We start from the raw sequence: 27,211 nt of genomic DNA, 5'->3' as shown, positions 1-27,211 counted from the left end.
TTAAAGCCTCTTGGGAAAAGCTTCTTGTAAAGCCCCTGTTCTTAAAGCTGGGCTGGCAACCTTTGATATGCAAATGCAGGCAATTAGAAACTAGGTCCACCCAACAGGACAATCCCCGCGGGCCTTCTTGCCCTTGCCCCACATGTTCCTGGCAACCTGACAGCCCCCACATACCCCCACGTGTGCAGAACGTCATGGCGCCCTGCATTTGCATATTAAAAGGCTAGGGTGGGAGGGCCAGCTTTTTCTTGGGCTATGTGAAAGACACGCTTGGTCAAACCAATCCCGAGCCCCATGCAAAACAGACACCGCCTCCTCCAGCCTCTCTATATATACACCTGGCTGGTTTCCACCCCATTTGGGGTTCCCTCTCTTGGCTTTGAAGCGCCCCTCCCTCTGTCTCTGTACAGGGGAGCTTCTTCCTTCTCCCTTCCTTCTTGCCTATTAAACTCTCCACTCCTTAAAACCACACACACACACACACACAAAAAGACAAAGGAAAGGAAGAGTAAAGGAAGGAATGTGGGTAGCAGGAGAGAGTAAAGGAAGAGAGAAGGGGGAGAGAGAACCACTTTCTGTGAGAAAAGAACCATAATGCTTTCTCTCCTGGCAACAAGTAGCTACCTCAGGAAGAAACCAACCACTTCACAGATGTTCCAGCACCACCTAACCTGCTGCTGCCCCTTAAGACATTTCAAAAACTTAGTTTGATCTGGCTCAGTGGCTCATAATCCCAGCATTTTGGGAGGCTAGGGTAGGAGGATCGCTTGAAGCCAGGAGTTCGAAACCAGCCTGGGCAACAGCCAGATCCTATCTCTACAAAAAAAAAAAAAAAAAAAAAACTAGCCAGGTATGATCGTGTGCACCTGTAGTCCTAGCTACCCCGGAGGCTGAGATGGGAAGATCACATGAGTCCAGGAGTTCGAGGCAGCAGTGAGCTATGATCACGCCACTAAACTCCAGCTTGGGCAACAGAGCAAGACCCTTTCTCAAAAACAACAACAAAAAACACTCCTTACTCAGCTTAGTATAGCGGTCAAAAGCTTTAGCTTGGAGTGTGGCAGACTCCACCTCAGCCCATCACTATGTGCAAGACACCAGGCAAATCCCTTCACCTCTGAGGCTCGGCTCCTTGCCTGTAAAAGGGGGCCAAGAATGATCTGCACAGGGTCATTCTGAAGACTAAATGAGATCACGTATGTAGAGCACTGAGCACCAAGGGGCTCAATAGCTGTTATCATCACCCCAAAATGTATGGATACAGCCTTTTCTAAAGCTTCTTAGACTTACCTGTGCTGTTATGGGTACCCTGGAAGACAACCATCATGTTTGTGTTGCACCATGAAGTTATAACAAAGGCGCTATATGTCTAGGATTTTACAGGGAGTCTCAGTTTCAAGTATTTATCAAATTTTCCCACCAAGAGCCAAATATTTCAAAAATGAAATTATACTTCAAGGGCATAATACAATAATAAGGACCAGACTTAATCTCTCACCATGAACAACCAGGAAGCTGGAGAGAAAAGTTCTATGAAATAACTGTTTTCAGACATGGAAAGGGTTGCAGTCTTTCAGAGAAGGAAAATAAACTAGAAGGATCCCAGGATGAGCTGGCTCTTAGCCTGGAGGTACCTTAGGATAGTGGTCAACTGCACTGAACTGCAGCACTAGGAGGGACACCCAAGCAGACCTTGGTGGTCTTGCTGAGGTGAGGGCATCAAGAGTTCAGGGATGCTAAGGTTCCTGGAAACACCAAAAAAAAAATAATAATAATAATAATGAAATGAAGAGGTACAGCTTATAAGCCAGTGTGGCAAAAACCTAACATACCAAAGTATATTCAATTCAAAAGACAACAGGAAAAGGAGAAAAAAGAACAAACGGAAAACAGTTAGGAGGATGGGAGACTTCAGTCCAACTATTTTGATAACTAATTGTAAATGATCTAAATATTCTAATGAAATAACAGGGATTGTTAGTCTGGGTTTAAAAAGCAGTCTCAAGCAGATTCTGCCTCTAACAAACACACTTTAAATAGAGACACTTTGAAATCAAAGAATGGAGAAGAGATGTACCATGCAAACACTAACATCTGAAAGCTGGAGTGACTAAATCAATATTAGACAAAGTAGACACCAGAGCAATATATTGCCAGGATAAAAGACATTTCACTGTGATATAAATAAGTCAGTTCCTCAAAAAGACATCGCAAGCGTAATGTGTGTGCACCTATCAGACAGGATCCAGCAATTCCTCTTCCAGGTATTTACCAAAGAGAAATGATAATGCATGTTCACAAGGCTTGTGCAGAAATGCCTGTGGCAGCTTTATTCATACTTGTCCCACACTGGAAACAATTCCAGCGTCCACAGACAAGTGACCTGTGTTAAATGCACGTAAAATAATAATATTCAGCAAAAAAAAGAAACAAAATCCTAGCTGGGCATGTTGGCTCACGCCTGTAATCCCAGCACTTTGGGAGGCCGAGGCAGGTGGATCACCTGAGGTCGGGAGTTCAAGACCAGCCTGACCAACATGGCGAAACCTCACCTCTACTAAAAATACAAAAATTAGCCAGGCGTGGTGGCAAGTGCCTGTAGTCCCAGCTACTCGGGAGGCTGAGGTACAAGAATCGCTTGAACCCGGCAGGCGGAGGTTGCATGGAGTCGAGATCAAGCCATTGCACTCCAGCCTGGGCAACAAAGCGAGACTCCATCTCAAAAAAAATAAGAAAAGCAATCCTGATAACAGGAGCCACACTATGGAAGAATCTCAAGAATATTATGCTGAGCCACATAAACCAGACACAAAAGAGCATGTACTGTTTGAATCCATTTATATGAAGTTCTAGAAAAGGTGAATGTAATCTATTGTGATTGAAAGCAGATCAGTGGCTGCCCAGGGCTCGGGTGAGCTGAACCCAAAGGGCAAGACTATGCTTTCTGAAGTTATGGAAATGCATATTATGGAAATACATATTTACATCAATTAAATTGTTTTAAAAAGTAAGAATACAAGTACAGAGCACATTTATTAGTAAACAAGAAAAAAATAACATTGGATTCTTGTATTTGGTACCTCATGAATAGGAAATTGGGTATATTCTGAAAATAAACTAAAAGGCAACAATGAAAGAAAGGGCCAAAATCACTATTCCCAGCAAGCTATTCCGTTTCAAGTTCTTTTCTGTCACCAATTCAGAACTCAATTGCTGGCTGAAAAGCAGAAGCCAAAAACAACTAATTTCAACCTTCTTAAATAGCCATAAATTTTAAGATAAGGAAATGAATTCCTAAAGAGCAAATTCCAAAGGCTGACAATGATTTAAACTAAAAAAACATATATTTCTTTGGAGAGTAAGTGCATCGTATAAGGTAAGAATATGTGCTTCTTTAAAAAGTTGTCCTAGTTTCTCTTTTTGTGTTCCAATGTTATAAACAGACTCTCTGGGGGCCTAGAAGGACTCTCTCTGTCCCAGCTGGGATTTCACTCCTGACTCACACCCGTAAGAATCTTCTCTGTTCATCTAGCAAAAAGCTATCAGCGTCAGGACAAAGCTCTTAGCTTAATGCTGACCTCAAAGCACCAGCTAGAATGCAAAGGAGGTGTGACAATACTCCAGCAAATGGCCCACTGTGCAAATCAAGTTACTTTAATTCCAAGAGGCATAAACAACATCATCGCCCTACAGTCTCAACCTCTTATCAGAACCTCTCCTTTATCTTTAGACCTGAGGACAAGTGTCCCCAGCAAACCACTTCTCCCTGCAACCCTTTTTGGTACTGCAACATAATTTCTTACAAATTCTATTGGCTCTATCTTCAAAATTGGGAATTCCATGACTTCTCTCTACTTCCACGGCAACGCCAATGGTCCAAAGGCCAGCATCGTCTCTCACAGCCTCTAGCTTTCTAAGCGGTCTCTGAAATGTTTTGGATGTATGTCCGTGCCCAAATCCCATGTTGAATTATAATCCCCAATGTTGAAGGAGGGGCCTGGTGGAAGGTGACTGGGTCATGGGGGCGGATTTCCTCCTTGCTGTTCTCATGAGAGTGAGTTCCCACAAGATCTGATGGTTTAACAGCATGTGGCACCTCGCCTCTCTCTCTCTCTCCCTCCCTCCCTCCCTCTCTCTCTCTCCTGCTGCCATGTGAAGAAGGTGCTTGCATCCCCTTTGCCTTCTGCCATGACTGTAAGTTTCCTGAGGCCTCCCAGTCATGCTTCCTCTTAGGCCTGTGGAAATGTGAGTCAATTAAACCTCTTTTCTTCATAAGTTACTCAGTCTCAAGCAGTTGTTTACAGCAGTGTGAGACAGGACTAACACAGCCTCCCTGGCCCATGCCTCCCCAACAGCCAGACTGATCCAGGAGCACGTGACTCAGATTATGCCACCCCAACTCTCAAACTTCCCTATGTCCCACCTCACTCTGGGTAAGAGCAGAAACCCTCACAAGGGCCTCAAGGGCCTGGCCACTCTCCACCCCCACCCCCATTCCCACTGTACTCCCTGCCCTGCAGCCCCCTGGCCTCCTTGCTGTGCCTCAACCCTGAGGTTCCAGCCTTAGGGCCTTTGCCCTGCTGAATACTTCACCTGGGTACTCTTCCCCCAGATAAATCCACAGGGGCTCGGCACCTTCTCTCCCAAAGGACTTTGCTCAATTGTCCTTTATGAATGGCGCCTTCTTAAAACACCCTGTTTAAACCCACCATGTGCACCAGCACTCCCTGCCTCTCTTCGCAGCTCTTCTACCCTGGAGATTTACCCCCTTGTGGACAGTATGTATTTGTGGATCTTTCTCCCCAGAGAAGGAGGAGTTAGCTCCATAAGGGTGTGGATTTCTGCTTTTGTTCCCTAAGGGATTCCCCAGTGCTTAGGAGAAATGTGTGGCACATAGTTAAATTTATTAAACGAACAACTGAATGTTTAGCAACAAGTTTCAAACAAAGCTTAACCATCACCTCCATAGCACATCTCTGTATTTCCTGGTTTTAACTTTGACTAGAAGTAGAAATACTAAAATAAATCAAAGACAAGGTGTAAAACCATCAGAAAAGCGATCTCCAAAAAAATCTAAAACCAGAAGATATTATGGAAATGTAGCACCACCTTGAATTTCAAAACCAATTGAGGGCTCTTAAAATCCTAAAACAGCCCCATCATCCCCCCACTGTCAGTTCAAAAAGTTTACAGAGAACTTTTCCAGTTGAGGTGCTGTTTCACAGGTCCTTGGCATTCTCTAGCAACATAAATTAAGATCCCACATTTGCTAATATTGCTAGAGCATATAATTTTTTTTTCCTAAAATACGTGGACCCTGGCAGAGAGAGAGCTACAAAGTTGAGTTTAGCTGCAGAGGCTGGCTGATCAGCAAGGCTTACCTCTTGGCTAAGAGAATAACTTCCCCACATTTGCCTTAGGATTTAAATTCGTGCCTCAGGAAAATGACCAGTAGGCTCTTCTGGGAATCTCAGGCTCCTTGGCGATAGTAAATACACTTAACAACTGTTCAGTACTGGAATGTCAGAGGTCTGTACGCTTCCACACACATTTTGCTGTCCATCTTTTGCAGGGTGAGCTGGTTAGGGATGGGAGCCTTCTGTCTTAGTCTTCTCCATGTGCCTTTTTGTTTAATGAGACATTCCCAGTGAAGGACTCAAACATATTTGATTGAATGTCCCCTTCAGCAAAGCACATAAAGTAGACCAGCTACAGAGAGATCTTTGTGCACAGCTGCCAAATCCTGGATTTTAGTATCATTATATAGGAAATAAAAATTATACAGTTGATATGTCATTTTTTTAAAGAACTTCATATGCATGCTAATTTCCACACTAAATTTTGCTGGTTATAGGCAGAAAAAGCACATGACTTCCAACTCTGGCTCTACCACTTGGGAGTTGTGCAAACTTGATATTGTTTTACCAGCACATAAAATACTCACTGAAGTGTCTAGTACACAGGTAGCATCACTGCCTTAAACTAATAGTAAATCCAATTATGGACTAATAGTATTCCAATCACACACTCAGAAGAGCTCTGGGAAAATTAAGCAGTAAAAATTTAACAGATAATAGATGGCCAAGCACAGTGGCTCACACCTATAATCTCAGTACTTTGGGAGGCTGAGGTGGGTGGATCTCTTGAGCCCAGGAGTCCAAGATCAGCCTGGGCAACATGGCAAATCCTTATCTCTATAAAAAATACAAAAATTAGCCAGGCATGGTGGTGCATGCCTGTGCCTGTAGTCCTAGCTACTCGGGAGGCTGAGGCAGGAGAACTGCTTGAGCCCAGGAGGTTGAGGCTGCAGTGGGCTGAGAGTGTACCACTGCATTCCAGCCTGGGCCACAGAACGAGACCCGTCTCAAAAAATACATAAATAACATTTAAAAAAAAGATAATACATTTGCTAGCCGGCAAATCAGCGCTCCTATAGTTTCTAGTGATTAGTAGATATTAAAGGATTGTGCTTTTCCAGTAAAATGTAGCTTTTCTGAATTTTTTTTTTGGGTGGGGCGATGATAATTATGGCTGGTCTTTGAACTTGAATGATAATTTTAAGAAGGAAAACCAGCCCTACCAAGCTGGGTTTAAAAAAAAAAAAAAAAAAAAGACAACCAAATTTTCCCATAGAACTAGTTTAGCCTTTTTCTCCTCTTTTTATCCTTTTTAACCCAAAATGCTCAGATGTCCCAAATGTTCAGAGCTGCAGAGGCTGCACTGCGGGGGCATGTAGCGGCTCCCAGCCCGGGCAGACTCCAGCACCAGGAGCTGATGCCCAGACTTGTTTAGTCCAACACAGATAATGAAGTCAGCTGAAAAGACTGACTTGCCAGTAGGTTTGTAAGTAACAGCTTTTCCTCTACCCTAGTGTCTTTCCTCTCTGGGCAGCATTTTTATTAGGAAACCCAAGTTGAAACTGAGCAGAGGCTGTGACCCTAAGTCGCCCAGGCTCCCGTTACTGCCTGCACCCTCTCACTGCACTGCCTCTTCAACAGAAAATCCAATTCGCTGTGCTTAGTCCACTGTTGGTCTCTGCTGTTTGAAAGTTTACATGCCTCTTTAACTCTCTCCCTCACGAAAAGTCTCCACAAAGGCATGGGTAATGGATGCAGAATTGAATAGGGCCCCAGGTTTTTCTTCTCCGAGTCTGTGGTTGCTCTGGCTAGAGAACTCTTACAGATAAGGCAGGGTGGGAACTGACTGTGTCACTGTCAATCCGGGGATCTGTCAGGGGAGGCCCTTCACTGTGACAGAAACAAACACTTCCAAACAAAGGTAGGTACACAGAGGAAAACAAAGTTGAAGATGGTTCCCAGGATAACATCTCCCTCTCTACAACCTTATGCAAGACGGCTCTATTTGCTATAATTTAACCTCAACTTTTGAATCCAAAGCTGCTGACTTATACATGTTTTCAGCTTTTAACCATCTATGTGTTATATTTTAGATATTAAACATGTCAAGCAATAATTTTACAAATGATGAAATCAATTAGCAAGTTTATTCATTGAAACTGACAAAAAAGTGATCCTAAAATGTTTTAGTTTATGTTTTTTAGCATTTTGGGTTTTTTTTTATAATTACCAAATTTTTAAAATAAGCATCTATGGTATATCTACATCCATCTTTATTATGATAGAAACTGCTCAGAATTTTTTTTTAAAAAAAGGACTTTTAGAGGTAGTAGTTTCTGTTTTTATCAATGTATTCTTTTTATAATGAAACATACACCTTTGCTTTCAAAGCCCACAGCAAGTACATTTCTTATGCCTTGGCCCTAAATGTCAAATATAATTTATGTATTCTTTCTAGGTAAATGTTCTTTGAAATCATGCTAAAGAGGTTTGAGACCAACTTAAAAAACATTTAAGAAATTAAAGTGAAAAGTAAAAACTGAAAGGAAATAAAAGACACCAGACTGGAAACAAAGAAGTAAAATTCTTTTTATTCAGATAGGATTCCATACATAAAAAATCCTAAGGAATACACACACACACACACACACACACACACGCAGACACACCTTACTACAACTGATAAACTAATTCAGGAAGATCACTGGATACAAGATCACTACAAAAAAACTCATTCTATTTCCATGTACTGGCAATGAACAACCAAAATTAAAATAAAACAATTCCATTCACAATAGCATCAAAAAGATTAAAATACTTGGGAATAAATTTAATGAGAAACACAAAATCAGATATCCACATGCAAAACAGATACATTTAGACCTTGCCTTACACCATAGACAAAAATTTACTCAAATTCGACCACAGACCAAAATATAAGAGCTAAAACAATAAAACTACTAGAAGAAAAACAGAAGAAAACCTTTGCAAATTTGTTAGGCAAAAAGCTCTTAAATACGACACTAAAGGCCGGGCTCAGTGGCTCACGCCTGTAATCCTAGTGCTTTGGGAGGCCGAGGCGGGTGGATTGCCTGAGCTCAAGAGTTCATGACCAGCCTGGGCCATGTGGTGAAACCCCGTCTCTACTAAAACATAAAAAATTAGCTGGGTGTGGTGGTGTGCACCTGTAATCCCAGCTACTCTGGAGGCTGAGACAGGAGAATCACTTGAACCTGGGAGGCGGAGGTTTCAGTGAGCCCAGATTGTGCCACTGCACTCCAGCCTGAGTGACAGAGTGAGACTCCATCTCAAAAAAAAAAAGACACTAAAGTATGAGTCATAAAAGAAAAAAAATGTATAAATTGGACTTCAAAAATAAAACCTGTGCTTCAAAAGTCACCATTAGGAAAATGAAAGAGACTGGATTCCAGCCACCAACCAGAAGAAAACATTTGTAAATCATACATAAACAACAAATAACATAAAGACAATCCAAATTTCAGGATGGTTAAAAGATTTAAATAGACATTTTACTAAAGAAGATACACAAATAACTAATTAGCACAAACATGTTTAATATCATTAACTATTGGAGAAACACAAATCAAGACCACAACAAGATACCACTTCCTATCCATTCAAGTGGATACAAAAAAGACAGGTAACAACAAGTATTGATGAGGATATAGTAAACCTGGAATGCTCATAAATTGATGGTGGGAATGTAAAAGAGTACAGCCACTTTGAAAAGCAATTTGGTAATTTCTTAAAAAGTTAAACACAAATTTGCCATACAACCTAGCAATTCCACTCCTAGGTAAAGACTCAAGAGAAATGAAAACATATGTCCATAAAATACTTGTACACAAATGTTTATGGTAGCATTGCTCTATAAACAAGCAAAAAGTGGCAATAACTGCTCTCTAAACAGGAAAAAAATGGAAATAATCCAAATGCCCATCAACTGCTGAATGAAGAGAGTGTGCTCTGTAGGCCGGGCACCGTGGCTCACGCCTGTAATCCCAGCACTTTGGGAGACTGAGGTGAGTAGATGGCTTGAGGTCAGGAGTTCGAGACCAGCCTGGGTAACATAGTGAGACCTTGTCTCTACTAAAAATACAAAAATTAGCTGGGTGTGGTAGCATGCACCTGTAATCCCAGCTACTCAGGAGGCTGAGGCACGAGAATCATTTGAACCCAGGAGGCAGAGGTTGCAGTGAGCAGATATCGAGCTACTGTACTCCAGCTTGGGTAGCAGAGCAAGGCTCTGTCTCAAAAAAAAAAAAAAAAGGGTGCTCTGTCCATAATATGGAATGCTATTTAGCAACAAAAAGGAATGAAGTACAGATACACACAACGACCTGGATTAACTTCAGAAACCTTATGCTAAGTTAAAGAAGCCAGATGCAAGAGACTGCAGACTGCATATCGTATAATTCCATTTTTATGAGATGTCTAGAAAAGGCAGATAGAGAGAGACAGACAGATGAGTGTTTGTCTGGGGCTGAGGATGGGAGCAGAGTAACGACAAATGGGCAGGAGGGATCTTTTGCAGGCATGGAAACGTTTTTAAATTGTATTGTGGTGACGGGTGCAAAACTGTAGAAATTTACCAAAATCATCACATAATACATTTACAATGGGTGAATGGCATATAGTAATTTTGCATTTTGAGGGTTGTTTTTTGAGACAGAGTCTCGCTCTGTTGCCCAAGCTGGAGAGCAGTGGTGCGATCACGACTCACTAAGGCCTCGAAATCCAAGGCTTCAGAAACCCTCCCACCTCAGGCTCCTGAGTGGCTGGGACTACAGGTATGCAGCACCACATCCAGCTAATTTTATTTTAAAATTTCTATAGAGATAGGGTCTCACTGTGTTGCCCAGGCTGGTCTTAAACGTCTGGCCTCAAGTGATCCTCCTGCCTCAGACTTCCAAAGTGTTGGGATTACAGGTGTGAGCCTCCACACCCGGACAAGTCATTTTTTAAAAAGTAAAAATTGCAGGGCTGGGCGAGGTGGCTCACGCCTGTAATCCCAGCACTTTGGGAGGCTGAGGTGGGTGGATCACAAGGTCAAGAGTTTGAGACTAGCCTGGCCAACATGGTGAAACCCTGTGTCTCCTTCAAAAAAATACAAAAATTAGCCAGGCATGGTGGCGTGTGCCTATAATCCCAGCTACTCGGGAGGCTGACGCAGGAGAGTTGATTGAACTGGGAATGCGGAGATTGCAGTGAGCTAAAATCGCGCCACTGCACTCCAGTCTGGGTGACAGAGCAAGACTCTGTCTCTAAAAAAAAAAAAAAAGTAAAAATTGCAAAGTTTTTGTATCTATATATCAGACACCAAATTATTTCACACAAATTGAAAAAGATTACTATTCAAACTGGGGATTGAGCTCTGAAGCCAGTATTATAAAATGAAATGCCTTTAATGGCAGTATGTAATATAATATTAATCACCACATTCTTTATACATGAGAATGACATTTACATACTTCATGTATTAAGTATCGATTTGGGGGCTGGGCACATTGGCTCAAGCCTGTAATCACAGCACTGTGGGAGGCCCAGGCAGGCAGATCACAAGGTCAGGAGCTCGAGACCAGCCTGGCCAACATGGCAAAACCCCATCTCTACTAAAAATACAAAAATTAGGTGGGCATGGTGGCACATGACTGTAATCCCAGCTACTTGGGAGGCTGAGGCAAGAGCATCGCCTGACCTGAGAGGCAGAGGTTGCTGTGAGCCAAGATTGTACCACTGCACTCCAGCCTGGGCAACAGAGCAAGACTGTCTTAAAAAAAAAAAAAAGGATCTATTTTGGAGTCTCCTTATAATTTCAAACATGCTCCTCTAGCAGGAGTGAACATGCAGACAGAGAAGCTAAGTAGATTGTCCACAGACAGATGGACTTTATCAAATGCCATGTGCCTCACTTCATATGATGAAATTACAATTTCAATGTATCTTAAAGAAGAAAAATAGTCACAAAATGATCTTAACTATAACTGATACAATGATTTTCCTGTCTATTCAATAACCAGTATCCCCTTAAAACCAAACATACTGTGTCAATGTCTAAATGTGTAAGTTTTACTTGACAGCAAGTTAGGGATCAACTTAATATTTCTTAAGATAAAATTTCTATATAAGGATAAGGATAAAAGTAACTGGCACGTAACCCCTTTATTCTGAATAGTGGCAATTAAAAACAACGAATGGAGATTTCACCTGCTGTATTAGTTTTCTCATGTATCACAAGTCACCAGAAACTTAGTGACTTGAAAACAACACCCACGTATCATCTCACAGTTCTGTAGGTCAGAAATGTGGGTGGGTTCCACTGGGCTCTCTGCTTAGGGTCTCACCGGGACAAATTCAAGGTGTCGGTCAGCCCGGGTTCTTATTTACAGGCTCCAAGTAGGAATCTGCCTCCAAACCCATTCCAGTTATGGATGGAATTCTGTGCTTTGTGGTTGTGGGATGGAGGTGGCTGTTTCCTCGCTGCTGCCAGCCAGGGACACTCTCAGCTCCTAGTGAGCACCCACACGCTCTCCATCTGCAGAGCCAGCAACAGTGTGTGGAATCTTTCCTGAGCTTCATATCTTTCTGACTTCCTCCTTGCTGCCGGCCTGAGGAAACTCTGCTTTTAAAGAGCGCATGTGAGTAGATTAAGCTCACTCAGACAATCATCTTAATTCCACCTGCAGAATCTCTTTTAGCCATGTTACACATGGGGGCAACACCACGAGGCAAGGGTCATGGGGCTGCACCATGAACACCTGCCTTTCTAATTAAACTATATTTAAAGGCAACTAAATATCCTCCCACTGAGGAATACAAGTAATCAATGCAGAAGGAATCGTGTATTTAGAAAACTCACCATTTTTTAAGTCCCTAATAAACTCCATTCTTTGTTTTTAATTGCCACAATTAAGAAGAAAGGGGTTAAGTGCCAGCTACTTTTATCCTCATCCTTATATAGAAATTATATGTCTTAATGAACATTAAGTTGATCCCTAATAAAATAACTGATTTAGATAATGATTGTCAATGAGAAACTGACACCGACCACATCTGAGACCATTTTAGAGACCTGACTACAGAGACCCTAAATGGCATGTGCCTCCTGCTACGACGTACACAGCACCACCTATAAAGTGCTCCTACCAAAAAACAGCTGAAGCTAAACCTCATTAAGCTGTTAGAGCAAACTCTCAATTTACAGGAAATGTAGGAAACAGAAGTACAATTTAAATGATACCATTAAAGGCCGGGCATGGTGGCTCATGCTTGTAATCCTAGCACTTTGGGAGGCCGAGGCGGGCAGATCACTTGAGACCAGGAGTTCAAGACCAGCCTGGCTAACATAGTGAAACCCTGTCTCTACCGAAAAAAAAAAAAAAAAAAATTAGCTGGGTGTGGTGGTGCACACCTGTAATCCCAGCCACTCAGGAGGCTGAGGCACAAGAACTGCTTGAACCTGGGAGGCAGAAGTTGCAGTGAGCAGAGACTGTGCCACTGCACTCCAGCCTGAGTGACAGAGCAAGACTCTGTCCCAAAAAATAAATAAATAAAAATTTTTTAAATGATACCATTAAGAAGCAGACAGAAAAGCGCAGAACATGGAACATTCTACAACACATAGGACCCAATTTCTTTGGTAAGTTAATCACCTGTGCATGTGCCGGCGGGGGCAATGCGGGGGAACTGGTCTAGATTACAAGAAATGTTATCACCAATTACAATACAAGAACCATATTTGAAGAGTTAAAAAAAACAAACTTTTTAAAGTTAATCAGAGAAATTTGACAATAAACTCGGTATTAGAGTACACCAAGAAACATGATAAATTCCATGTTTGGGATAAAGGTATTGCGGTTGTATAAGAAAGCATGCATACTTTTTAGAGATGCATATAGGACAAAATGCTGTGACTGCTTTGTTAATTCAGTAACCACAAGAAAAGACGGGATGGGAAAACAAAGTATAGCAAAATGGTGAAATGTATCAAATCTAGGTGATGTAACTATATATACACACACACACACACACACACACACATATACATATACGTACATATGGGGTTAATTATTCTAGTCTACTTTTCTGTATGTTGAAAATTTTTAACATAAACAATTTGCTTCTATTCACTGAGCATCTGCTGAGAGCCAATTGTCGTGTTAAGGGCTTCATGTACACCACCAGCTAAACCCTCTCAACAGCCTCATGGACCAGAACTATTATTATCCCTACTTTTATAGATAAAAAGTAATGAAATAACAACCACTTCAGGGTGTAGCCAAACAATCTGCCAGTTCGGCAATGCCTCAGAGGCCAAGTAAATTAAAGACTTCTATGGTTTTCATTTTGAAAACCATTTTTACCAATTGCCCACAGCACACATTGGAGGGCAGTTCCCAAGCCCTATGGTGATCCTGTGTGTCGGGGACCTTGGGAGGTAAGGAAAGAGGGAAAAGGAGCAGATGAGTAGGCAGATAGAGGGTGAAACAGAACAAGAGGACCAGCAAAACAATGAGGGGAGAGGGAAGGAAAGATGGAGAAGGGAAAGCGTAAGGCAGGAACGCATGGAGTCAGTGACGGAAGGCGCAAACGGAACCTGGAAAAGGAAGACCTGGAGTGTCAGACACATTTACTCCCACCACGGACCACCTTCCACTCTCCCCCAATCCCTGAGACCAGGCAGAAAGTGAGACTACTACAGAGAAAGACGGGGAGCAGGCCAACAACACTAGACAGCTCTGTCAAAACATAATTACAGATGGTGGTGTGCGCTCTCCCTAAGCCTCCGATCAGCCGCTCTTCTTTCCCCTGACCATGACCTTCCCAAGCTCAAACTCAGCTTCTCCTGACCAGATCCAAGGTCACGAATTGAAGGGAATAAAAGAAGAAATTATTTATTTAAACGATGTTTAACAGCTTCAGATAAAATGCACAGCCTATCAGCGCCCAGTGAGGCTGCTCTCAGGGAACAATCTGTGCAGCTGAGATACTCGGCTACACTAACGCCATTGGGAGCTCAGGTCAGAGTCCCCCGGTGCCAGGGTCAGGTAAGGTTTTAACCCAAGCTATGGGAAATACATGTTTGGGGGACTGTAAGTATGTTTGGGGGGACTGTAGACAGGAAAGGAGCTACAGAAGGAAGAGAGAACAGAAAACACAAAAGAAGAGTCCTGGATGCATTTCAGAAACTGGAATGAGAGCTGAAGGGAAAGCCGACTGAAGTTCTGATCCATGCTACCACCAGAACGAACCTTGAAGGCCTTATGCTGAAGAAGCCCAGTGCAAAAGGCCACACAGGGTGTGATTCCCTTCATGTGGCGTGTCCAACACAAGCAAATCCATGGAGGCAGAAACTCGATTCGTGGTTGCCAGGAGCTGAGGGAGGGTAGAAGGCAGAAGGACTGCTAATGGGTACAAGTTCTTTTGGGGGTGATAAAAACATTCTAAAATTAGGTAGTGCAGATGGTTGTATGACGGTGAATACACAAAAAGTCACTCAACTGTTTACTTTCAATGTGTGGATTGTATGCTATGTGAAATATACCTCAATAAATCCACAAAAAATAAATTTAAAAAATTTTTAACTAGCAAATAAAAAGATAATTCCTTTTTCCCTCCACTCTCAGAGATACAGAGTTTCTCTCTCTTGTTATCATGAGTTTTATTTTGTTTTTTAGTACAAAATCAGAAGCAAAGGAGAACATCTGTTTAGCTTATGGTAACCACACACCATGAAAATAACGAGAAGCCATAAGAACTAACAAAATGAAAGCCAAACTCTTTCAAATTATCTGTTCCCCAACCAACTCCTGAGGAGCAGGATGAAATATCTCTATATGGCAAAGACCAATCGCTTTCCACACACAGTGGTCAGGCACAGACAGACCACACATCATCTGCTTCTCCAAACCACTCCGTCCACCTTTTCCCCACTGTACTTCATGCGTGATCAAAGAAGCTGTACCTACCAAAGACCGTCTTCACAGACAGGCTGATTTTTGTAAACCAGATAAAGTGGTTTACAAAAATCCAAAGATTTCTGCACCAGTTTCTACTGTTAACTATTTTATTATTTACTGGTTAATATTTTATTATCAGAGTAAAGAAGAAGGAGAACTGGGAATCAGAACAAGTCACTCCACCTCCCTGTGTCTACATCTCCTCATCAGCAAACAAAAGGGCAAGCCCAGAATTATCTCGAAGAATATGCAGTCTTAAAGGGATCTATCAGTCTATGTCTATTAATCATGGAAACAGAGCACAAATTGAGTTCTAGGGAACTTTAATTTCTTGGAATTTTCATAAAGTAATTTCCTCCAGCCATAAAATAATTTTAAAACTATTACACACAGCTCCCCAGCAAACCACCTCAGTAACCACATGAGGCAGGCAAGACGCAAAGAAAAGAAAGGAATATCCTATTTTCTTACATTCAGCAACGCTGATTTCATGTAAAAATCCTAGAATTACCCATTTCCCAAGACCTTATTCATGGAATATGTTACTAGGACTATAAGTCATCATTAAATACCTTATTAATTACATGAAATTTCCTTTATTCCCAGCCACAGCTATAGAGGATATAAAGCACTAGGGGGCGCATTCATATATTACTATAGTATCGCCCAATTTCATCACTAAAATTACCGTATGCCAAATGAACAACCAGGACTTACCAATTTTCTGATTGAAAATCTTGTCAAAGGTTATTTCATTTCTCTCTGCAAGGTACTTCTGCATCACACTCCGGATACTGGAAGGGAAGAATGACACATTTTTAACAATACAGCCTACATTGTGAGTAACTATCCCCAGGATGAGAGAGATATGGATGTCTTGACTTCATGATATCAGCTTTACAAGAGACCCTTCTTACTACGACTGCAGGAAATGCAGACCAGCCTAAAAGCTGGAAACTTCACGGCCTTAGCCACCATCCCCTCCTGCGACACAGGGCCAACCTGACACGTAGAAACTCAACTGCAGAAAATAATTAAAGGGCTTTGAAAACCCACCCTCCATACATCTGCTCTCCAAAATATTCACAAATGTGTCTGCACGCACAAACACGTGCACACAGCACACACCCTACACGTACACACCACACATGCCTGTGCCCCCCCACCACAAATTCTGCTCATCAATAAATGAGCTTCTTTCTAAAACAAGTGCAAAAGTTCCCTAGATATATTAATATTTTTAAAATCATATTTCTATACTCCAACAATAAAGCACAAAACATAATTAAAAGACTTAGCTTGCAATAAAATAAAAAACATCAAATACTTTGAAATTATTCTTTCAAAATATGTGCAAGAACTTTATGGGAAAAATTACAAATTGTATTGGGAGACATTAAAGAGGATCTAAATAAATAGGAAGATATACCACAGTGATAAACAGAGAAATTTAATACTGTAAAAGTTCGAAGTCTACCCAAATTTATCTATGACATCAATATAATCCCCATTAACATTCCAATAGGGTTTTTCATAGAACATAGAAATAAATAAGCTCTTTCTAAAATTTATACAAAAAATACAGGATCAATAATAGCCAAAACACTTCTGAAGAAAGAGAATAAAGATACTGGGGCTTATTATAAAGTTAAAATAATAAAGACAGGATAAACAAACTAATCAAGGAAATGGAAGACAGTGCAGAAACTGAACCACACATACATTCAACTTTGACATATAATAGAAGTAGCAAGTCAGAAAAATGGGGAGAGGATGGATTATTCAGTAACTGAACCCCAAAAGTGATTATCCAAATGGAAAAAGTAGAAAATTGAATTTCTATTATCCACTGATGGTGGGAGTGAACAATAATTTAGCATTACTTTTTTTTTTTTTACTTTTTAAAACAAATTGAGGCAAATTTATATACAATTAAATGCACACTTAAAGTATATTGTTAGGCAGGCGAGGTGCCTCATGCCTGTAATCCCAGCACTTTGGGAGGCCGAGGCGAGCGAATCATCTGAGGTCAGGAGTTCAAGACCATTCTGGCCAACATGGTAAAACCCCACCTCCACTAAAAATACAAAAATTAGCTGGGTGTGGTTGCGCGTGTCTGTAGTCCCAGCTACTAGAGAGGCTGAGGCAGGAGAATCACTTGAACCCGGGAGGCAGATGTTGCAGTGACCCAAGATCATGCTACTGCACTCCAGCTTGGGGGACAGAATGAGACTCTGTCTCCAAAAACAAAAAGAAAGTATATTGTTAAATGTGCTTTTGACAAACATATACACCTATGTAACTACTATCTTAAGATACAGGATATTTCCATTGCCCCAAAAAGCACCCCTTTACAATCAATCTCCCCATATTCTAGAATCCAGGCAACTATTGACCTGCTTTCTAATAACATAGATTCATGCTCTAGTTCTAGAATTTTATATAAAATAAAATTACACACTATGTTGTCTGTTGTGTCTGGCTTCTTTTGTTTGACATGAGACAGCTTCATCCATATTGCTATGTGCATAAGTATTTCGTTCCTTTCTAATGCCAAACAGCATGCCATTGTATGAATATTCCACAATTTGTTTACCTAGCCATCTGTTGACAGACATTTGGGTTGTTTCTATAAATAAAGGTGCTTTAAATATCTATGTATAAGTCTTTTTATGGGCATGTGTTTTCATTTTTCACAGGTAAACACCAGGAAGTGAAATTGTTGGTCATATGGAAAATCATATTTAACATTATGAAAAACTGATGAACTATATTACAAACTGGTTTTATCATTTTACAATCCCACCAACAATGTATGATAGTTCCAGTTGTTCCACATCCTTGTCAACACTTGGGTTGTAAGTCTTTTTAAATTTTGGCCAATCTGTTGGGTGTGTAGTAGTATTTTATTGTACTTTGTATTTTAATTTGCATTTCCCTAATGAATAATGATGTTGAGCATGTTTGTACATGATTATTGGAATTCTCCTCTCTTCTTTTTAGAGGTGTGTAGACAAATCTTTTGTCTACCTTTTAATTGAGTTGTCTTATTATTCAGTTGTACAACTTCTCTATTTAGTCCAGAAATAAGTCCTATGTCAGATTTATGTGATGCTAAGATTTTCTCCCAGTTAGCACCTCAGCTCTTCCTTTTCTTCAGGGAGTCCTTCTCAGAGCAGAGGTGCTTAGTTGATGAGTTCCAATTTATTGACATTTGTTTGATGGACAGTCTGTCCTAAGAAGTCTTTCATGCCTCAAGGTCATGAAGACTGTAAGCTATATTTTCTTTTACAAGTTTAAAAGTTTTCGCTTTTGTGTAAACACAAACATGGTCTAATATCCATTTCAGGTTAATTTGTATGTAGAGTACAAGGTAGAAATCAATGTTCTTTTTTTCTGTATAATATTTCATTGTTCTGGTATTACTTGTTGAAAACACTTCCTTCTTTCTTTTTCTCCATTAAATTATCTTGGCACCTTTGTTGGTTCAACACTAAGTATGTGCAGGTCTATCTCTGGGCCATCCTGTTGCATTGATCTGTACATCTATCCTTATATACACATTGTATTGTCTTCATTGCTTCTTTCCTAACTTAAGAAGTTGGATCAATGAATTTAAATTATTTCTAATGTAACCATTTAAAATTATAAAATCCCTCTAGGCATCGATTTAACTGCATCTCACAGATATTGATATATTCCACTTTCATTTTCATTCTATATTAATTATCTTCTAACTTCCTTTGAGATTTCTTCCTTGACTTATGAGTAATTTAGAAATGTGTTGCTTCATTTCCAAATACTTGGAGATTTCCAGTTATCTTTCTGTTATTAAATTTTACTTTAATTCTTTCATGGTCAGAAAACACACTTTGAATAACTCAGTTCTTTTACGATTTGTTGATATGTGTTTTATTGCCTAGAATATGATCTACTGTTTTGAGTAGTTCATGTACACTTAAAGGGAATGTGTATGCTGCTGTTGGATAGACTGATTCATAAACATCAACTGGGTCAAGTTGGTTGATAGTGTTGCTTAGATTTTTCTATATCCTTACGGATTTTCTGTCTACTTTTTCTATAAATTACTGAGAGAGGAGTGTTGAAACCGTCAACTAAAATTGTGAATCTATTTCTCTTTCAATTCTGTTTTTGTTATATGTTTTACTGCTCTGTTGTTAAGTACATGAATATTTAAGAACAATGTTATGTTTACATGATGAAATAACCCCATGATCATTATGAAATATACCTTTTTAATGCTTGTTTATAATCTTTGTTAAGTCTATTTCATCAGATTTTAATCAAGTCATTCCAGCTTTCTTTTGGTTAGTGCTTAGAGAGTATTATATTTGTCTATCTTTTTACCTTTAAGGATTTATATCTTCACATTTAAAATAAGCTTCCCGTTTACAACAGATAGTCATCCCTTGGTATATAAGCCATGAGTTCTATCTAGGACCTGCCTCGGATGCCGAAATCCTAGGATGCTCAAGTCCCTTATATAAAATGGTGTAGTATCTACAGAGCACTTATGCACAACCTCCTGAATAGTTTAAATCATCTCTAGGTTACTTATAAGACCTAATGCAATGTAGATGCTATGTAAATAGTTGTTATACTATATTGGTTTTTATTTGTATTTTTATTGTTGTAGTTATTTCTCATTGTTTCTTTCTTTCCAAATATTTTGATGCGTAGTTGGTTGAATACCCAGATGCAACCTGTAGATATGGCCAGGTACGGTGGCTCACACCTGTAATCCCAGCACTTTGGGAGGCTGAGGCAGGTGGATCACCTGAGATCAGACGTTCGAGACCAGCATAGACAACATGGTGAAACCCTGTCTTTACTACAAATACAAAAATTAGCAGTGGTGGTTGCCTGTAATCCCAGCTACTCGGAGGCTGAGGCAGGAGAATCATTTGAACCTGGGAGGCGGACGTTGCAGTGAGCCGAGATCATGCCACTGCACTGCAGCCTGGGTGACAGAGCAAGACTCCATCTCAGAAAAAAAAAAAAAAAAAAAAACCCTGCAGATATGGACAGCTGACTGTAACCCACAGATATGGGCAGCTGACTGTATAGCTGGATCTTGCTTTTTCACCCTACCTGATGATGTCTTTTAATTGAAGTATTTAAACAATCTGCATACTTCTGTTAGGTAGATACAGGTAAGTGAATTAGCTAGATCATATGGTAAATATGTTTTAGTACGACTTTTTTAAAAACTGCCAAACCACCTTCTATTGTGGCTATACCTTTCAGATTCCCATCAGCAACACAGAATTCCTGTTTCTCCTTGAACATACTTATTTTCTGAGCTTTTATTTTAGCCATTTTACTGGGTGTGAAGTAGCATCGCACTGTGGTTTTAATTTGCATTTCCCTAATGAGTAATAATAAGCATTTTCATGTGCTTATTAGCTATTCATGTATCTTCTGTAGTGAACTGGCTATTCAAATATTTTGCCCAATTTGAGGAGGACTGGTATCTTAATATTCATAGAGTTCTTTATATGTTCTGAATACAAGTTATTTATCATATATGTCATTTTCTTTTTCTTTTTTTTTTTTTTTTTTGAGACAGAGTCTCGCTCTCTTGCCCAGGCTGGAGTGCAGTGGCACCATCTCGGCTCACTGCAAGCTCCGCCTCCCGGGTTCACATCATTCTCCTGCCTCAGCCTCCCAAGTAGCTGAGACTATAGGCACCCGCCACCACGCCCGGCTAATATTTTGTATTTTTAGTAGAGACGGGGTTTCACCTTGTTAGCCAAGATGGTCTTGATCTCCTGACCTCGTGATCCACCCGCCTCAGCCTCCCAAAGTGCCACTGCACCTGGCATATATGTGATTTTCAAATATTTTCTCAGAGTCTATAATTTGTCTTTGCACTTGCTTAGTGGTGTCTTTAAAGGACAAGTTTTAAATTTTTGATTAAACCCAATTTATCAATATTTTTCTTTAATGGTGTCATAGCTAAGAATTCTTTGCCTAACCCAAGGTCACAAAGACTTTTTCTTATGCTTTCTTCTAGAAGTGTTATAGTTTTAGCTCATAAATGCAGATTTATGATCAATTTTGAGTTATTCCGGGAGTATGGTGGGAGGTAAATATCTAAGGGATTTTGGTTTGTTTTTGTCTTTGTTTTTGCATATGGACATTCAATTTTTCTAGCATCATTTTGTTGAAATTCCTATCATTTCCCCCACTAAATTGTCTTGGCATTTTTTCAAAAATCAATTACTGTAAATGTGAGGATTTCTCCCCTCCATATTCTGCTCCATTATCTATGTTCTTCATGCCGGTGTAGCACCATGTTGATGACGACAGCTCTACAGGAAGTGGTCAAACCAGTCTAAGTTCTCTCTGTTCTGTTTCCAAAATTGTGTTGCCTATTCTGCTTGGATTTCAAAAGGGACTGCAGTAAATCTATAGATCAATATGGATCAATATGGGAAGAATTGCCACCTTTTTGTTTTTCGCACAGGGTCTCTCTGTTGCCCAGGCTGGAGTATAGTGATGAGATCATGGCTCACTGCAGCCTTGGCCTACTGGGCTCAACCAATTCTCTCACCTCAGACTCCCAAGTAGCTGGGAACACAGGTGCATGCCACTGTGCCCAGCTAATTTTTACATTTTTTTTTTGTAGAGACAGGGTCTCACCATGTTGCCCAGGCTGGTCTTGAACTCCTGGGCTCAAGTGATCCTCCCGGCTCAGACTCCCAAAGTGCTGGGATACAGGTGTGAGCCACCAAGCCAGGACCAGAACTGCCATCTTAATAACACTGAACCTGCTTTTGTCTGTATTTTGTTCCTGTTTTCCTCTTTTCTTGCCTTCTTCTTATGATTCAATTTTTATCTCCCCTCCTAGATTATTTTAACTCTTTTCTTTCTTTTTTTCCTTAGGGGTTGCTCTAGGGTTTACAATACACATTTTTACTTACCGTAGTCTACCTCTAAATAACATTTTACATTTCCATGTCCTGTCTATGATTTGTGCTATTATTGTCATATGCTTTATTCCTACATGTTCTAAACCTCATAATATATTTGCATTGTTTTGGCTTTAGACATGCAACGTCTTTACATTCAATGGCTTTTATATTATTGCAAGTACTCTATATTTCTTTGTGGAGATCCAAATGTCAGCTGGTACCATACACCTTCTGCCCAACACACTTCCTCCATCTCTTGTAGTGCAGGTTAACTAGCAATGAGTTTTCCCAGCTCTTGTTTGTCTAAAAAGTCTTTGTTTTGCCTTTAGTTTTGAAAGATATTTTTATTGGGTATAGGATCCTAGGTTGGCAGGTTTGTTTTGTTTTCTCTCAGCACTTGATATCACTCCACTGTCTTCTGCGTGCATAGGTTATATAAGAATTGTGCTATAATTTTTATCTTTATTCCTCTGTACATACATTTTGTTTTAATCTGGCTGCCTTTCTTTATCTAGCTTCTTTAAGAATTTCTCTTTATTGTTGGTCAGTAGTTTAACTATAATGCATCTAGAGGTATGCTTTCTCTCCCTACCTTTACCCTGCTTGGGGTTCTCTGGACATTTTTTTAACTTTGTTAACTGACACATAATAATTGTACGTATTCATGTGGTGCACTGTGATATTTTGATACATACGATGCATAGTGATCAGATCAGGGTAATTAGCATACCCATTATCTCAAACATTTGTCATTTCTTTGTGATGGGAACATTCAATGTTCTCCTTCCAGCTACTTGAAATTATGTATTATTGTTAACTATAGTCATCCTACAGTGCTACAGAACACTAGAATGTATTTCTCTTATCTAGCCGTAATTTTATATCCTTTAACAAATTTCTTCCTTCCCCACCCTTTCTCCTACCCTTCCCAACTTTCTATCTTTCACTGATTTTGGAAAATTCTCAGCCATTTTCTCTGCATATTTTTTTAGTCGGCTCTTTCTCTTCTCTTTCTGATATTTCACTTACTCGCATGTTAGAACATGGATATTGTCCCACAACTTTCAGACACGGAGCGTGAGACCCTAATTATAAATCCAAAACTAAAAATATAATCTATAGAAATACATGTATGTAATAAAACCATACATTTCTGAAAGGCAGGGAAGTGTGTAATGTGCAATTCATAATGAGTGGCTGCCTACAGGCAGAAGGAGGAAAGGAAACACAAGGCCAGGAGACGGAATGGGGAAGGAACTCACAGTAGAAGGAAATTATTCTCAGTATCCTTGTTCTCATGCTGGTACTATAAGTGCTTATAATATTATTTAAAATGAATTAATGAATGATTCAATGACTACAAAATAAAGAAGGCCATGCATAAATTAATAATGAGAGAGTATCATGAATCAAGTGCCATGATTAGTTAAATTCTGTGAATATAAGTCCAGCACTTGAGCCATGGTAAGTATCAAGTAAATTATGAGTCTCAATAAAGATATGAATGAAGAGGAAGGGTTTATTTTTCAAACAAGTTATAAGACATGCTAAGACTCTGCCAGGGATGACCTATCACTAATTGTAACAGTGCATAGAATAGCCAGTTGCTTGCCCCTGCATTTAATTATACCCAGCTATGAGAAGTCACTCGTAGTACTCTCCTGTCTCAAAGTTCTGCGGGAATAAATCTAATGATAGTTTTAAATTTTTTTGAAATTGCTAATTTATTAACATTTTCAAATAGATGTTTAAAATGCAAGTAATATAAAAGTAAAAACTAGATATTAAAATGTTCTTCATCTCTCACTTTTCATATTGTCAAATATTTCCTTGATTGAAGCAGAATAGTTCAATTGAGCCTAAACTCTATTCATAGATCACATTACTTCTTTTTGAAGAACAGCAATCTTTTTCTTTAGTAAATTAAAAGCACTCATTCATTTGATTCATCCAACATTTCATGTATGACAACTGGTTTTTCACCTACCCACGACTCTCATTTTTCCCCATGAATACTCTTGAAGAAGTGTTCCAGAACCATTCTAAAACAATCAGCAAATTTAGCAATGTACTACCTATTCCATTCAGACTTTCCAATTTTTCCATACAATTCCTACCATGATATGATTTTTACTCTTCCCTTCTTGTAGAGGGTGGTTGGTGGTGGTGGTTCTTATATACCTTCATGTAATCATCTTCCTTGAAGTAGAACATTTTATATATATATATATACACATATACATGTGTATTACATATACATACATACATACAAAGCGGGTCTTGCTCTGTCATCCAGGCTGGAGTGCAGTGGTGTGATCATAGCTCACTGTGGCCTCAAACTCCTGAGCTCAAGCCATCCTCCCACCTCAGCCTCCTGAGTAGCAGAAACTGTAAGTGCACATCACCACACCCAGTAATTATTATTTTTTTTGGAGACAGAGTCTCACTATGTTGCCCCAACTGGTCTTAAATTCTTGGCCTCAAGAGATCCTCCCACCTCAGCCTCCCAAGTGGCTGGAATTATTGGTGCAAGCCACCATGCCTGGCAACTTTTTATTTATTTAAAAAGTCTAATTTCCTAAACATGAGAAATCTAGTCTGTGCTTTTATTTTTATTTTTTCCTACAATTCTTGACTATCCCCTTATGTTCTACTTGTAATTTTCTTCACTGTACTATTCAGTCCCTATTTGTATTTTTAATATCTTGCATGTTTTTATTTTTAGCTCAAAGAATGTGGCTGGTTGTCTAATACTACATACAAAAAGTAATTTGATGTATTCCTAAGTATTTTGTGTGTGTGCAGCTACTGTAAATGGGACTGCATTTTAATTTGGCTCTCAGCTTGAACGTTATTGGTGTATAGAAATGCTACTGATTTCTGTACATTGATTTTGTATCCTGAAACGTCACTGAAGTCGTTTATCAATTCCTGGAGTCTTTGGCAGAGTCTTTAGGGTTTTGTCGGTATAGAATCATATCATCGGCAAAGAAAGACAGTTTGACTCCGTCTTTTCCTATTTGGATGCCTTCTATTTTTTCTCTTGCCTGATTGCTCCAGTACTATGTTGAATAAGAGTGACAAGAATGAGAACCCTTGTCTGTTCCAGTTCTCAAGGGGAATGCTTCCAGCTTTTGCTCATTCAATATGATATTGTATTTAGGTTTGTCATAGATAGCTGTTATTATTTTGAGGTATGTCCCTTCAATATCTAGTTTGTTCAGAATTTTTAACATGAAGGGTACTGGATTTTATTGAAAGCTTTTTCCACATCTATTGAGATGATCATATGGTTTTGTTTTTATTTTATTTATTTATTTATTTATTTATTTATTTATTTTTTGAGATGGAGTTTCGCTCTGTCACCCAGGCTGGAGTGCAGTGGCGCGATCTCAGCTCACTTGCAAGCTCTGCCTCCCGGGTTGACGCCATTCTCCTGCCTCAGCCTCCCGAGTAGCTGGGACTACAGGTGCTCACCGCCACACCTGGCTAATTTTTTGTATTTTCAGTAGAGACGGGGTTTCACCGTGTTAGCCAGGATGGTCTCGATCTCCTGACCTCGTGATCCACCCGCCTCAGCCTCCCAAAGCACTGGGATTACAAGCGTGAGCCACCGCACCAGGCCAGTTTTTAATTTTTTATGTGGTAAATCACATTTATTGGTTTGCATTTGTTGAACCAACCTTGCCTCCCAGGAATGAAGCCTACCTGATCATGATGAATTAACCTTTTTGATGTGCTGCTGGATTTGGTTTGTTAGTATTTTGTTGAGGATTTTTGCCTCTGTGTTCATCACGGATGTTGGCCTGTAGTTTTCTTTTTTCACTGTGTCTTTGCCAGGTTTTGGCATCAGGGTAATACTGGCTTTGCAGAATGAGTTAGGGAGGAGTCCCTCCTCCTTGACTTTTTTCTACGGGTATAACTACAAAACACCGATGAAAGAAATCATAGATGATACATACGTACAAATGGAAGAACGTTCCATGCTCATAGATTGGAAGAATCAATATTGTAAAAATGGCCATGCTGCCCAAAACAATCTACAGATTCAATGCTATTGCTCTCAGACTACAAATGTTATTTTTCACAGGATGGGTAAAAACTATTCTAAAATTAATATGGAATAAAAAAAGAGCCCAAATAGCCAAAGTAATCTTAAGCAAAAAGAACAAAGCTAGAGGATCATATTACCCAACTTCAAACTATACCATAAGGCTACAGTAACCAAAACAGCATAGTGCTGATACAGAAACAGACACACAGACCAGTGGAATAGAAGACAGAACCCAAAAATAAAGCCACATGCAGCTTCAGCTATCTGATCTTTGACAAAGTCAACAAAAATAAGAGAGAAAGGACTCCCTATTCAATAAATGGTGCTGGGATAGGTGGCTAGCCATATGCAGAAGATTGAAACTGGATCCCTACCTTTTACCATATATAAAAAAGTCCTCAAAAAATGCAAAAAAGTCCTCAAAAGCAACTGCAAAGAAAACAAAAATTGACAAGTAGGACCCTATTAAACTAAAGTGCTTTTGCACAGCAAAAGAAACTATCAACAGAGTAAACAGACACCCTACAGAATGAGAGAAAATATTCACAAACTATGCATCTGACAAAGGTCTAATATCCAGATTCTATAAGGAACTTAACAACAAAAAACAAATAATTCCATGAAAAAATGGGCAAAAGACATGAACAGACACTTCTCAAAAGAAGACATACAAGCAACCAACAAACGTATGAAAAAATGCTCAAAATCACTAATCATCAGAGAAACGTAAATCAAAACCATCATGAGATACCATCTCACTCCAGGCAAATGGCTATTATTTAAAAAAAAAAAAAAGAAAGAAAGAAAGAAAAGAAAGGAAAAGAAGGAAACAGATGCTGGCAAGGCTTCGGAGAAATGGGAATGCCTATACACTGCTGGTGG

The 27,211-nt window shown here is 39.7% G+C and overlaps 1 protein-coding gene across 4 annotated transcripts in view; it reads right to left on the bottom strand.

Moving 5' to 3' along the window:
• The window catches only part of GRK3 (G protein-coupled receptor kinase 3), a 164,399-nt gene that overhangs the window by 108,492 nt on the left and 28,696 nt on the right, over positions 1 to 27,211 (bottom strand). For 3 of the 4 annotated variants that reach the window (XR_010125922.1, XM_063663083.1, XM_054469610.2), the window contains exon 2: positions 16,055 to 16,131. Coding sequence is in view for 2 of the 4 variants with exons in the window: in XM_063663083.1 (XP_063519153.1) it covers positions 16,055 to 16,131 (77 nt within the window). In the remaining 2 variants the exon portion in view is untranslated. Of the gene's footprint in view, positions 1 to 16,054; positions 16,132 to 27,211 lie in introns of those variants that run through there. The other variant, XM_054469611.2, reaches the window with a different exon arrangement.

Source organism: Pongo pygmaeus, chromosome 23 (assembly GCF_028885625.2).
Source record: "Pongo pygmaeus isolate AG05252 chromosome 23, NHGRI_mPonPyg2-v2.0_pri, whole genome shotgun sequence".
In the NCBI taxonomy this organism is placed as follows: Eukaryota; Metazoa; Chordata; class Mammalia; order Primates; family Hominidae; genus Pongo; species Pongo pygmaeus.
The sequence above is the reverse complement of the archived record's forward strand: the minus strand, read 5'-3'. Positions and strand labels throughout refer to the sequence as shown.